This window comes from Paroedura picta, chromosome 3 (assembly GCF_049243985.1).
Source record: "Paroedura picta isolate Pp20150507F chromosome 3, Ppicta_v3.0, whole genome shotgun sequence".
Lineage (NCBI taxonomy): Eukaryota > Metazoa > Chordata > Lepidosauria > Squamata > Gekkonidae > Paroedura > Paroedura picta.
In genome coordinates, this window is record NC_135371.1 from 9,482,862 (window position 1) to 9,496,364 (window position 13,503).

A 13,503-nucleotide genomic window follows, 5' to 3' on the forward strand; every position below is an offset into this window, starting at 1 on the left:
TCGTTGAAGGGAAAATAGGGGGTGGGGAATGTGAAAAGGTTGCCAAACACATTTAAAGATGGGAGGGAGCCCATTGGATATATCCAGCATGTTGGAGACCTTGAAGCTAGCAGGTGTCACGCCAAATGCAATTGATATTCACTGAAAGTGCATCATCCAGCATGTGCTGAACATGCCCAGAGCCCATTATGCACAGGTTGAATAATGCACTTTAGAAGCAGTTTTTCTTGTTTTGCACAGGAAAATCCAGCTGCAAAAGCACATTGGAAACACATTATCCAACGTGTGGAAGGAGGCCAGGTTGGAATTGCGTAAGCAAATTGTGCCCACCCACCCCTGCATTCGAGCCTTCGACTATTGATTGAGTCTCAAAAACCCAGGCCAGGCATGTTTCCATTTGTCTTTCTGCAGGAAGGTGATGCTCGTAGACCAAGGAAGGAAGGAAGGGGAAGAGAGATGGGGTGGGGTGAGGCTTGGACGAAGTGAGGTGAATGGGGACATGCTGAATGAAGGAGATTATAAGGGATCCGAGGGAGTTAGCATACGTTGTTGGTCTGCCCAAAACAGCCGTCTGGGAAAACCAAGAAATCTCAGGAAATAAAAAGACTCTTTCGTCCACCAGGCCACTTATTCTGTGCCCCTCCATCGATAACAGTTCAGTACCGACTCTTGGCCTGACAGCAGCCATCTTGCCAGCTTTGGAAATGCAGAGATCCTTTCTTTAGCAAAGCGTTTTGAGTGGTCTCTATCGTCGAGCTACAGTGAGAATGGACTGCTGAGCAGCTTGAACTGAAAAGGGTCGCGAAGGGGCTTCAGTTCTCAACATTGTGCCGATGGCCAGAAGTTACCTTTGCCGAGCCCATTCGCGTTGGTCGCATCGTGTTTGTGTCCTTCCCCGGTGAGCTGCGGGCAGAGTTTGAACGTGACAAGGACTTAGGAGAGGCTGAAGCTTTCCAACCAAGTGGTAATCTCTCTCCCGATGGTGACAGCCAACAGTGTGGCAGTGCCAGAATACGACACTCGGCCTGCGATTCAGCTCCTCGATCTGTGGGTTCAAAGACCAGGATGCTGGGAATTCATTTCAGCTCTTTATTGTGACCCCAGCATGATGGTCGAAAGGCAAAAGCTGAGCCGAAGGTAACCCACAGCCAACCCCAACATATACAAAATACCCACAACAGCTCTTCCTGCCAGTCTACGCTGTAGGTCAGTTTTGCTTTAAACTGACTGGATCCTGCAGACGGGATCTAGCCATGCACTGGACAACCTCTCAGCAGAGCTACAGAAACAACAGAGTACTGGTAACTGAGGTCTTCCAGCTGTTGCTCTTAACCATTTGATTGCTGCTGTCCTGGCTTGGAGCTGGGATTGTGCTGAGTGAATATTTAACTCCTTTAGTGTCTTACCAGCTACAGAAAACATGCAGTTGTCCCTGCCCTAGGACGTATCTGCAAATCTGTAGAAAAATGCTAATAAGATTGAGTGCTGGGCTGGTCAATTAACCAGTAGCATTGCTAGGGTCCCCCCTGGCACGGTTGGGAGATGGTGGGCTTGCTAGATAAAGGTCGGGAAAGTGCTGAAGATTTGGGATGAGGCCTGGGGAGGACAAGGACCTCAGTGGGATGCTATGCCATAGAGTTCAAGCTCCAAAGCATCTATTTTCTCCAGAGAAACTGATTTCTGTTGTCTGGAGACTAGATATAATTCAGGAAGACCCCAGGTCCTACTTGGAGGTTGGCATCCCTGTTGACTGGACACACAATGTCAGGTATTTTTTTAAAAAAATATTAATTAGAATGAGCAAAAAATTCTTTAATTGTGGACAGATCTGATTCTCAACACTAATCTCAAAAACAAATTACCTCCTTTGAGTAGTAAAAAGTGGGGTACAAAAAGCTAGCAAAGAAAAAAGTACTTGAACGAAAAGCCGCCAGAGAAGTTTGACAATCATTAAAGTTAGATTCTATTATTTTAACTTTAATAATTGTCAAACTTCTTTGGTGGTTTTCCATCCAAATACATTTTTCTTTGCTAGCTTTTTGCCTCCCGCTTTTTACTACCCAAAGGAGAATCAAAGCAATTTACATTCGCCTTCCCTTTCCTCTCCCCACAACAGTCACCCTGAGAGGTGGGTGAGGCTGAGAAAGCCCTGATATTACTGAAGAAGAAGAAGAGTTGGGTCTTATATGCTGCTTTTCTCCACCCAAAGGAGTCTCAACGCGGCTTACATTTGCCTTCCCCTTTCTCTCCCCACAAAAGACACCCTGTGAGGGAGGTGAGGCTGAGACAGCCCTGATATTCCTGCTCAGTCAGAACAGCTTTCTCAGTGCTGTGGCGAGCCCAAGGTCACCCAGCTTGGCTGCATGTGGGGGAGCGCAGAATCAAACCCGGCTTGACAGATTAGAAGTCCGCACTCCTAACCACTAAAACAAACTGGCTCTCATGATCCAAAATAAAAGAGAGAATGCCTGTCAGTGTATTTATTTTTACTTTGCATTTTTTCCCCTCCTGATTCTTGAAATATTTTGACGTTAGAATGATTTTTTTAAAATCTTGACTGTAGCAAAATATGCCTGAGTTTCAATACAAGTGAAAAACTGTCAGTGGCAGATGGTGTCTTGACAGGATATTTCCCCTCCCCCTTTATTTTTACATTCCATTACATACAAAGTATGTTTACCCAATTTCACAGCAATATTTGTTAATGGGGGACTGGGTCTAAACGCACAACTTTCTGACCCCCGTTTGTCCACCAAAGGCCAGGCACAGAGCCCCCTCCTAAGTACAGAGTTGTGGAAAACTGCTGAATCAGTCTTCAAAGGTATATTCCCCAGTCCCCCTAGTTTCTCTTGTATGAACGTCTTCTGGTAAGTTTTATAATTTCACAAGAAACAAGAAGAATCCAAGAATAGGTGTAAGCCCGCAGGTTGTAGAGTCTGTAAATAATAATACAGTAACTTTCTCATTGTAACAGCAATTTGTGACGTCAGTAGTGCCAAATGATTTTGGGTAGATTAAATTTTAATGCCATTAATGAATTATTATTTTGCACAAAATTAATTACCATAACATGATTTTAAATCCTGGACAAATGTTCTAAAACAGGTGTTTTTAAAGGACATACGCCAAGTCACAACTGCAGATGTTAGAATCATAGAATCATAGAGTTAGAAGGGGCCATACAGGCCATCTAGTCCAACCCCCTGCTCAACGCAGGATCAGCCCAAAGCATCCTAAAGCATCCAAGAAAAGTGTCTATCCAACCTTTGCTCGAAGACTGCCAGTGAGGGGGAGCTCACCACCTCCTTAGGCAGCCTATTCCACTGCTGAACTACTCTGACTGTGAAAAAAAATTTTTTTTACCCAAGTCCTGGAGATTTGGGGAGGAAAGTGGGCTACACTGTTGCAGAGTCCTTTCTCCAAAGCAGCCCTTTTCTTCAGGTAATGAGGTATAATTCCAGGTGATCCCCACGTCCCACCTGGAGGCTGGCACCTGTTGGCATGAGCCCTGCTCTCCTTCCCCCATTTATTATAGATGCACATTTTGATTGTAAATGGTCAGAGGGCCAGCATAAAAATCAAATTCTAAATACATTAAAAAAGAAAAACAACAACAAAAAAGTGCAGGGGTAAGATAACTGGATCAAACCTTATTTTTGTACCGTGACATTTTGAATGGTTTCGGAAGTGCATTCGGGGAGACTTGTGCCATCCACACAACAGCCTTGCGGGGTAGATCGAGATAGAGTGTTTGTCTGTCTGGAGCAGTGGAAAAGAGTGAGATCAGCATGGTGGGACAAGAGGCAGAACTGAACTGAGAAACCCCAGGGGAAAAAACAATTTATATCCAATCATGAACAATGGATCTTCACGCCTTTGATCAGTTTTGGTTTATTTTCTGTGAAAGAACCCTTGCATAATTTTATAGCTGGGGGTCACCACAGCATGAGGAACTGTATTAAAGAGGGGCGGCATTAGGAAGGCTGAGAACCTCTGCCCTACAGGGTCGTAATAATTCAGCTGCGACCTGGCGGTGCCTTCCACAACCCACTGCCATGTGTGCTTTAATGAAGTTCCTCCTTTGCTTCTTTTTCTCCATTTGGGGGATTGACCTTTTGAATCTGCTTGCATTTTCCCTGTCGATCCTCTTTCTGGCACTTCTGCTTCCCTTTCTCAAAGGTCGGATGCTCCGACCACAAAAGCTGGCTGCTCCTCCTCCCCCTTCCCCTGCCGTTTCTATAAACACACCCTCGCAGAAGGACTTGAACGATGGAGATCGAAGAGGCATATGTGACGGGAATCCTCCAGAGATTCAGAATAGCTACAAGAGCATCGCCAAAGGAGACCCAAGGTATTGATTCCGCAACGTCAGGGCCGTCCGTCCTCTCCTAATTTCTGCTCCGAAATCTCTGCTTCACGGCCGAGCACAAAAGAGTTGCTTCCACGGTAGCCGTGTAAATGTGTTTTTTGCTGTAGGATTTCCAAGGCAAGAGACAGTCTAAGGTAGGCTGCCGTTGCCTTGCCTTAGTGTTGCCTCTGTGAGCCTGGGTATTTATGGTGGTCTCCCATCCAAATGCTAAGCATGGATTAGCAACGGAGAGCTGACATGATCGGGGTTAGCGATAGACATCCACAAAGCCCAAAACAACAGATCTGTAAAGACCAAGCAAATATCCTCAAAACCCTGAGCTAAGGCAAAGGGATAATCTTCAGTGAAAGAACACTATTTCACTATTCCTTTTGGGTTGTTGTTGTTGTTGTTATTTTATTTATTCCATTATCTGACATTTTAGTTCAGGGGTAGTCAAACTGCAGCCCTCCAGATGTCCATGGACTACAATTCCCACGAGCCCCTGCCAGCGAATGTCCATGGACATCTGGAGGGCCGCAGTTTGACTACCCCTGTTTTAGTTAATGAAAGATAAAACAAAACAAACCCAAAAAAGGAACAGTAAAATAATGTTCTTTCACTGAGTATTGTTATTTTTGCCTTTGTTCAGGTTTTTGGTGACAACAGCAATAGACATCAGCTATTCACCCAGTTTTTACGGAGATGTTGTGAAATTTTCCTCCTTCCTTTACTGTTTCTGCCGCTTACTTTAATTAGTTGCTTAAGGTGGTTCCCCCTCCCCTGAGCATCCTTATTCAGTTGTGGGAAGAACTGGGGTGGTATTAAGTACTCCCTCCCCCTTTAGAGCAGGGGTAGTCAACCTGTGGTCCTCCAGATGTCCATGGACTACAATTCCCAGGAGCTCCTGCCAGCATTTGCTGGCAGGGGCTCATGGGAATTGTAGTCCATGGACATCTGGAGGACCACAGGTTGACTACCCCTGCTTTAGAGCATACTAGGGTTGCCAGCTCTCAGTTGGGAAATACTTGAAAATTGTAGGATCTGGAGAATGCTGGGTTTGGGGAGGGGAGGGACATCAGCAAGGCACAATGTCTTCGATTTCACCCTCCGAAGCAGCCATTTTGCCAGGGGAACAGGTCTCTGTATTCTGCAGAACAGTTGTAAAAGCAGGAGACCTCCAGGCCTTCCCAGAAGGTGGGAAACCATACCCAGCAACGTTCTTTGGCAGGTTAGAGATTCCAAATTGGGTCTTCTTGTGGGTGGGTGTTAAGTGCCATCAATTCACTTCTGACTATATGAATGAACAACTTCCCAGACGTCCTGTTGTTAACACCTGCTCAGGTCTTACAAATGGAGGACTGTGCCTACCTTTATTCTCTAATCTGTTGGGCCATCGAGAGCCCATTAACTCACCTTGGACTAATCTCACCGATACCCAGCCTCACTTCCCTGCACCATCATTATAATCATGATCATTATTAATAACAATTACATGGATACCACCCTGAGACTCAGGATTGAAATAATAACTAAGACCTTAAGACCTTGGACTCAATCCATCAACACCCAGCCTCACTTCTTTACACCCATTTACCTTCCTTAAGCAATGATTGGTTCTATTCGCTTTCCCCATCCTGTACTTATAGAGTCATCAAGCATCATTTACAGCCCACCACAGGAAAACGCATCAATTTATCATTCAAGGGCCATTGTTCATTGGTCAATTGTCATTCAAGTGAACAAGGGCTGTTGCACAACTGTGGTTTCCTGTGCAGAAGTATTGTACAGGATAACAGCCTGGGAAAACATGGCCTGTGTTAATTCATGTGTGACATTTGGATGTTCTGCCACAAGCACCCAAATCCCTTGAGCTGTCTTTCATCCAGGACTATGACTCTCTTCTTGCTGGAAAAGGCAATGTCTGGTATATAAAGAAGAAGAGAAGAAATCCTTGCAGGGGGTAGCAAGAAGGCAATTCAATAGGACAGTGGGGTCAGCATCTTCTCTCCTGTTAAGAAGAAGAAGAAGAAGAGTTGGTTCTTATATGCCACTTTTCCCTACCCGAAGGAGGCTCAAAGCGGCTTACAGTCGCCTTCCCATTCCTCTCCCCACAACAGACACCCTGTGGGGTGGGTGAGGCTGAGACAGCCCTGATATTCCTGCTCGGTCAGAACAGTTTTCTCAGTGCCGTGGCGAGCCCAAAGTCACCCAGCTGGCTGCATGTGGGGGAGTGCAGAATCGAACCCGGCATGCCAGATAAGAAGTCCGCACTCCTAACCACTACACCAAACTGGCTCTCTTAAGTATCTTTCCTGGTATGCCTCTAGATTGCTCCTCTCAGGGCAATTTCCCCCTTCTTCTCCAAAGTGCTACCGGCAGTCTTACCCTCTCTCTCAGCTAGAGACAAAGTTAGGAACCTCTCTCTGCCTCTCGCCTTTCCTATCAAGTATGTTAATCCCCAAATAAACCTTTTACTAACTTTGCTGTGTTAGTTACTCTCCCAACGCTCCTTTCTGGCTGCTGACTTGAGAGTAAAAGCCATTTCTCCTCTCCTCCAGATTCTCACCACAATTTTTAATCCCACAGGCCCCACTCCAAAAATGTACAGAATAATGTTGGTAGTTCTTCTGACGCTGAGCGTGGCTCTGAAGCTGTATCTCCTTTACGTTCTGCTTCATCCAGGTACTTTTCTTTTCGGCTTTATCTCCGTAAATATCTGCCCATCCCCTCTTGGCCTAGTTTAAAATGCAGCTGTGGAAAAGAGCAACAATCCAGTAGCATCTCAAAAGACTAACAAAATGTGCAGGAGGGGAGGAGCTTTCCTGAATCACCACTCACTTCTTCAGATGTTTGTGAGCAGCGACTCACAGAAGCTCATACTCCGTCGCAAATTTTCTTACATGATCATTAAGGTAAGAGCCTCTTGTGGCGCAGAGTGGTAAGGCAGCAGACATGCAGTCTGAAAGCTCTGCCCATGAGGCTGGGAGTTCGATACCAGCATCCGGCTCAAGGTTGACTCAGCCTTCCATCCTTCCGAGGTCGGTAAAATGAGGACCCAGCTTGCTGGGGGGTAAACGGTAATGACTGGGGAAGGCACTGGCAAACCACCCCGTATTGAGTCTGCCATGAAAACGCTAGAGGGCGTCACCCCAAGGGTCAGACATGACTCAGGGATACCTTTACCTTTACCTTTTAATCATTAAGGTACTCCTAGACCCCTACTGTTGCTTCAGGTATATGATTCAAGTGGGTAGCCGTGTTGGTCTGAAGCAGCACAACAAAACAAAATCAGAGTCCAGGGGCACCTTTAAGACCAACAAAGATTTATTCAAGGCGTGAGCTTTCGAGGGCAAGCACTCTTCCTCAGACTGTGAACTGACCATCATGACAGCAGGAATATATAAGCAAAAGTGAATCGTGTTACATTAGTAAACTGTGTCACAGCATCCAATTACAGCCATATGACACTTCTTTGCTAAAACAGCCAATCAGACCCCACAAATTCAGTTGTAGTTCACAAAAACATAGGAGAAATAAAACTCTGTCAGTGACCAGGTAAATGAGCTTCACAGGTTTTTGTCGTTTAACACCCTTGCAAAACCTGTTAGACTAAAACAATGGGGGGTGGGGGAAACTATACACATACACAAACAACAGGGCAGAGAGTCTGAGGCCTTGATAAGAACATAGAATCATAGAACTGGGAGAATCCATACAGGCCATCTAGACCCCACATTGAGATGGCTTGGGGGGTGTTCTGAAGAGGGTTTCCCACCTCCAGATACCACCTGTAGGTCTCCTGTCAGACAGACTGCTACTTTCAAAAGGAAGAAGAAGAGTTGGTTCTTATATGCCGCTTTTCTCTACCCGAAGGAGGCTCAAAGCGGCTTACAGTTGCCTTCCCTTTCCTCTCCCCACAACAGACACCCTGTGAGGGAGGTGGGGCTGAGAGAGCCCTAATATTACTGAAGAAGAAGAAGAGTTGGTTCTTATATGCCGCTTTTCTCTACGCGAAGGAGGCTCAAAGCGGCTTCCAGTCGCCTTCCCTTCCTCTCCTCACAGCAGGCACCCTGTGAGGTGGGTGAGGCTGAGAGAGCCCTGATATTTCTGCTCGGTCAGAACAGCTTCATCAGCGCTGTGGTGAGCCCAAGGTCACCCAGCTGGCTGCATGTGGGGGAGCACAGAATCAAACCCGTCTCGCCAGATTTGAAGTCCGCACTCCTAACCACGACACCAAGCTGGCTGTGATGAAGCCCCTTTAATGCTTGCATGTTCAGTTGGCAGAAATGCCATTTGAAATCCTTCTTTTCATATCACAGTTGATAACCGGCATTTTTCAGGAGGGTAGGGAAGATTCGGCCCAGGTGTTGTCAACACTTACCACATACATTCACAGATATACTTGAAATATAATTTCTAGTGCTGTGAGGAGGTGTTAGCATCAGAACTGCTGTTCAATGGGACAGTGCCACCAAGCCTTATGCCACGAGCTTAGGTTGGGAAATTCCTGGAAAATTTGGGAGTGGACAGAGTTTGACAAGAGAAAGGAGCTCCACAGAATTGAAGTCCCTTGAAAAAGTTCTGGGAGTTCGCCAAGTGTCGTCTGGAAGTTGGCACGTTTAGCCTCAGGATTTGGGAAGTTGGGCCAAATCCTAAACTAACTGAAGATGTTTACAAGTTTTTCAGGATGACTCTTCAGAGACCAGCTCCGCTTCTGCTGTCTTATTTCATTCCTGCGAAATGGCCCATCGCAACTTAACAGGTAATCCCAGCTTTTTCTTAGAGCAGGAGTTACCACCAAGGTGTCTACCAAATTTTTGTAGAGACTGGGCTGGGCTGGGGAAGGGCAGGATTTTGCCCAGCAGGGACTTCTGAACGGCTGTGCAGATTTTTTAAAAGTCACTTCAGCAGCTTTCATCACAGCACCAGGATCTCCCTTGAATATAAACTGTCTATAGAAGAACATGTTGTTAAATGTTCATTATAAAAGGCATCCTGTTAAATGAGGTTTAAAACGCAGGATGGTAAACCTTGCGTTTGCAGCCCTCCTCACCGAGAGACCCCTCCCACGTATCCCTCTGCCCCGTTGCGGCTTATTGCCTCCCGAAGAGGCTGCAAAGAAAAACAAATCAAACTTCTCCCCCCCACACTCCTTGGCTTGTCAATCACAGCAAGCTACCAATCAGAGCACAGCAGTTCTCTCACGGACTGAAAGTTTCTTCCCCCTTGAGCCCTCAAATTTATATATACACAAATGGGATTGTGCCTGATCCTCAAAAGACCGAGAACACTTTAAAGAAAGTTTACCTTTGACAATGTAGCTTTGTGGTCAATGCAGACCATGGCATTAAAAAAAATGGAAATGGAGAGGGGAGGGGAGGTGCAAGGGCAGAATAACACTACAGATGGGATGCAAATAAAAATGGTAAATCCACTTTTTGTGATTCCCCTCATCCCAAGGCAAATCTGGGCAAAACTCGAGCCAGCCCTGGACAGCCTTAGGATGCAGGCGATATCATGTGGAGGGGGCTCTAAAACCAGCCAGCAACCAGAGGCTGTCCAGGAGCAGATTCCCCGTGCGGAAATGATGCTGGTAAAAACAAATTGCACAGGCTCAGATGTATTTTTTCTTAGTCTCTGGAATCTCCAAAAGGGACAGCTTCTCATTGTTCTGAGCCACATCAACATGTAGGTTATCCCAAACGGGTCTTTCCTTCTAGCCGACCCCACCCACCCATTTTTGTTCTTTCAGAGAACCTGACTTTGGATCCAGAGACAGCACATTACCAGCTGGTTGTGACAACAGACGGCAAACATGTGTGGCGTGGAAATAGTACAGTGGACACACTCCCCCAGAACAAAAAGAGATTTGACCATCTCCTCAGCATCCTGACCCGTGAGGGATTCAGTTCAGGGAAGCATTGCTGGAAGGTGGACACCACGAATGGCAGATATTGGGCTATGGGGGTGGCCAGAGAATCCGTGAGAAGAAAAGGAAGATTCAACATTAGTCCCAGGGATGGGTTCTGGGTGCTTCAGCAGTGGGATGGTGAATTCCAGGTTCTCACTTCCCCTATGGTGGATCTCTCTCTGAGAAACTTTCCCCGGATGATTTGGGTATATTTGGACTACGAAGAAGAGAAAGTGGCGTTTTTCAACCCTGTGACTGCTGATGCCATTTTCACTTTCCCAAAGGCTTTGTTTTCGGGAGAAAGAGTCTTTCCTTGGTTTGCAGTGTGGGCTTCTGGGTTCTACCTCACACTGCTGCCCTGAGAGGTTGACAGCTAGGCCTCTACTGACCAAAGGTACCTGGTCTTCATGGCTCCTAGAGGCACTTCTGGCTCCATGTTATGGCTGGTCGTATCCTTCACGTACAACACAAACAGGGGTGAGCCCTTCAGCATAGTTCGGCTGCCACAGTGTGGACAGGAGGGGTGGCGTTAGCATCAGCTCTGCGCCTAAATATGGCCGCCAGCTGGCACGATGACGACACCATCCCTCCTCTCCGCATTGCGATGCTGGCCGCCTCGGCGCTCTCCCCTAAACACAAAGGAACTGTGTTTTAAAAACCCGCAACCAAACCCAAAGACTGTCAAACCATATGAGGCCAAAAAAAAAAAAAAAACAGTTGGATGTTGGAAGGCTGTTTGTACCCTAGTCAGGAATTCAACAGGTACAGCACCATCCTAGAGATTCGGCAATAGATATGGTGGGACTGATTAATTTCTCTGGAATGTGTTGTTGTTGTTGTTGTTGTTAGGTGTGAAGTCATGTCCGACCCATCACGACCCCATGGACAATGGTCCTCCAGGCCTTCCTGTCCTCTACCATTCCCCGGAGTCCATTTAAGTTTGCACCGATTGCTTCAGTGACTCCATCCACCCACCTCATTCTCTGTCGTCCCCATCTTCTTTTGCCCTCAGTCGCTCCCAGCATTAGGCTCTTCTCCAGGGAGTCCTTCCTTCTCATGAGGTGGCCAAAGTATTTGAGTTTCATCTTCAGGATCTGGCCTTCTAAAGAGCAGTCAGGGCTGATCTCCTCTAGGACTGACCGGTTTGTTCGCCTTGCAGTCCAAGGGACTCGCAAGAGTCTTCCCCAGCACCAGAGTTCATGTACAGCGTGATAAAAGTACAGGAGGATCAGGGCTGCCAACTGGCCAGGAAAGGGGGGAAAAGTCCTGGCCCTTTAATAGGGGCTGAATGTCTGGAAATCTGGTCGAAATCATGTCTAAGGGGGAAGCTAGAGGAAGCAGTTTGAAAGTCACCTGAATACTAAAGAACACAGAACAGGCTACGAGGCAAGCTGTAGAGTTGGAACTTCAACCTCTTACTGAGGTCTCTTTCAATGAATTGCCCTCTCAAGCGTTCAAATCCCACTGGGGTTTCCCCAAACGAATTTCAAACATGAAATCCGTTTTCCTTTCAAGTCGATTTCTTCCAAAATACTCTGACTTACAGGTTGGCAGCAATGAAAAAGCCAAACTCCCTGCTGCCAATTATTGGGAAAGACATTGAAAATAAAACATCCAAGAGTGACTTGAAGGGTGCCCTGTCATCGGAGGCAGCAGACTTCTGAATACCAACAGGTAAAAGGTAATATCAGGGAGAAAGGCCTGATTGAAGCACAGGATACTCGCTTTAAAGACTCGATGGACCGCTGGTCTCATCTCACTGGATTCCTATTATATTCTCCCATTTTGAGTCTAGTTTAATTGATTTAATTAAGTTGAATTCTGGGTATTATTCTGCTCTCAAGGGTTCCAGACCAACACCCGAATCTAGCCTTCCCCCATTTATTTACTGCTTTCCCTCCTTTAACCTTCTTCAGCTTTCAGTTTGACCTTCTTTCTGTTCCCAGCTTAAAGAGATAGATCTTCTTGTAGAATAAAACAGTTCATCAAACAACAAGATTGCTAAGAATCACACCTGGTTCCCAAGTAATAGTCACTGCAACTCCTCATGACTAAGGCTGTGGGCTCAGGGTTAGGAAATACGTGGAGTGTTGGGGGATACAGCCAAATGGGGATGGGGTTTGGGGAGGGGCCTTGTTGGGGTTTAATGCCAGAGTCCTCCTTCCAAAGGGGCCATTTTCTCCAGGTGAGCTTATCTGTTGCCTGGAGACCAGTTGTAACCCCAGGAGAGCTCCAGACACCACCTGGAGGTTAGATAAAAATGAGTCTGCGCGAGGCAAGAAATGTAAATAAACAATTTTACTAGTGTGACTAAATAGCTTCTGTTTCGATACGAACAAAGCATGTTATGGAATCATTATAGGGCTTTTGTTCAATCTTTATTTCCCTTTGCATCGATGCGCCTCCCTGCAACGTCTCTCTTTCACACTGTCGATAGATACACTCACATTTTTGGCACCTGATAGGATCACACCTGCCAGAGGCCAGGCTAATTTTCCTGAAGAATCTGTCTGATCTTTTGGGGCTCCTCTTCACTCCCAACTAGGGCCATTCCCTGTTCCCTTCCCAATCACTGGCTCTCAAGACCATGGGGAACATCTGAAGGGGATATGTGGTCAGCATGAAATCCTGTTCATCCTCTCTTCGGCCCATTATGCACGGCCGCCAAAACGGCGATTTCGGGTCACATGGAAAACGCGGAGGGGAAATCCTGTTCATCCTCTCTTCAGCCCATTATGCACGGCCGCCGAAACAGCGATTTCGGGTCACATGGAAAACGCGATGCACACCGGTTATGCATGGGGCGGGGCGCGACAGCGGCAAAACCCAGAGTAAAGGATTATGCACGCGGCAATCCGGGCGCCGCTTCTGGTTGCGCTCTGGTCACCCGGAAGCTGCGCTTTCTTCTGCGTTTCGCAAACGCGGCTTTTTCGGAGGCATGCACCGTAGCTGCGGCCGGTTGCAGCTGACACCGTGCGTTATCGGTGATTTGAGTCGCCGCCATTCCACCCAGAATGTGCGCTAAAACCCCCGTGCATAATGCGTCATAGAGAGTCTTGTAGTTTAAAGGAACTCTCAAGAGGGAAGTCATCTCATACCTGGACTCCATGTCAAAATGAACCCTTCCTTGGTTCACCATTTTAACACTAGGGAAAACCAGGGGATTGGAAGGGCTAAAATGTCAACCGTTGTTTGCCCTGCAAAATCCCATGAGCCAACGACTTAATGTTTCCCCAAGAAG

General features: G+C 46.7%; 1 protein-coding gene across 1 annotated transcript; it reads left to right on the forward strand.

The window, feature by feature from the left end:
• The first annotated feature begins 4,219 nt into the window (after positions 1-4,219).
• On the forward strand, positions 4,220-12,370 carry LOC143834395 (E3 ubiquitin-protein ligase TRIM38-like). The gene is made up of 4 exons (XM_077331215.1): positions 4,220-4,351; positions 6,938-7,033; positions 9,030-9,113; positions 10,104-12,370. Exons 1-4 carry the CDS (start codon positions 4,270-4,272, stop codon positions 10,622-10,624), a joined length of 783 nt encoding a protein of 260 aa, XP_077187330.1. The 5' UTR covers positions 4,220-4,269; the 3' UTR covers positions 10,625-12,370.
• The last annotated feature ends 1,133 nt before the right edge of the window (positions 12,371-13,503 follow it).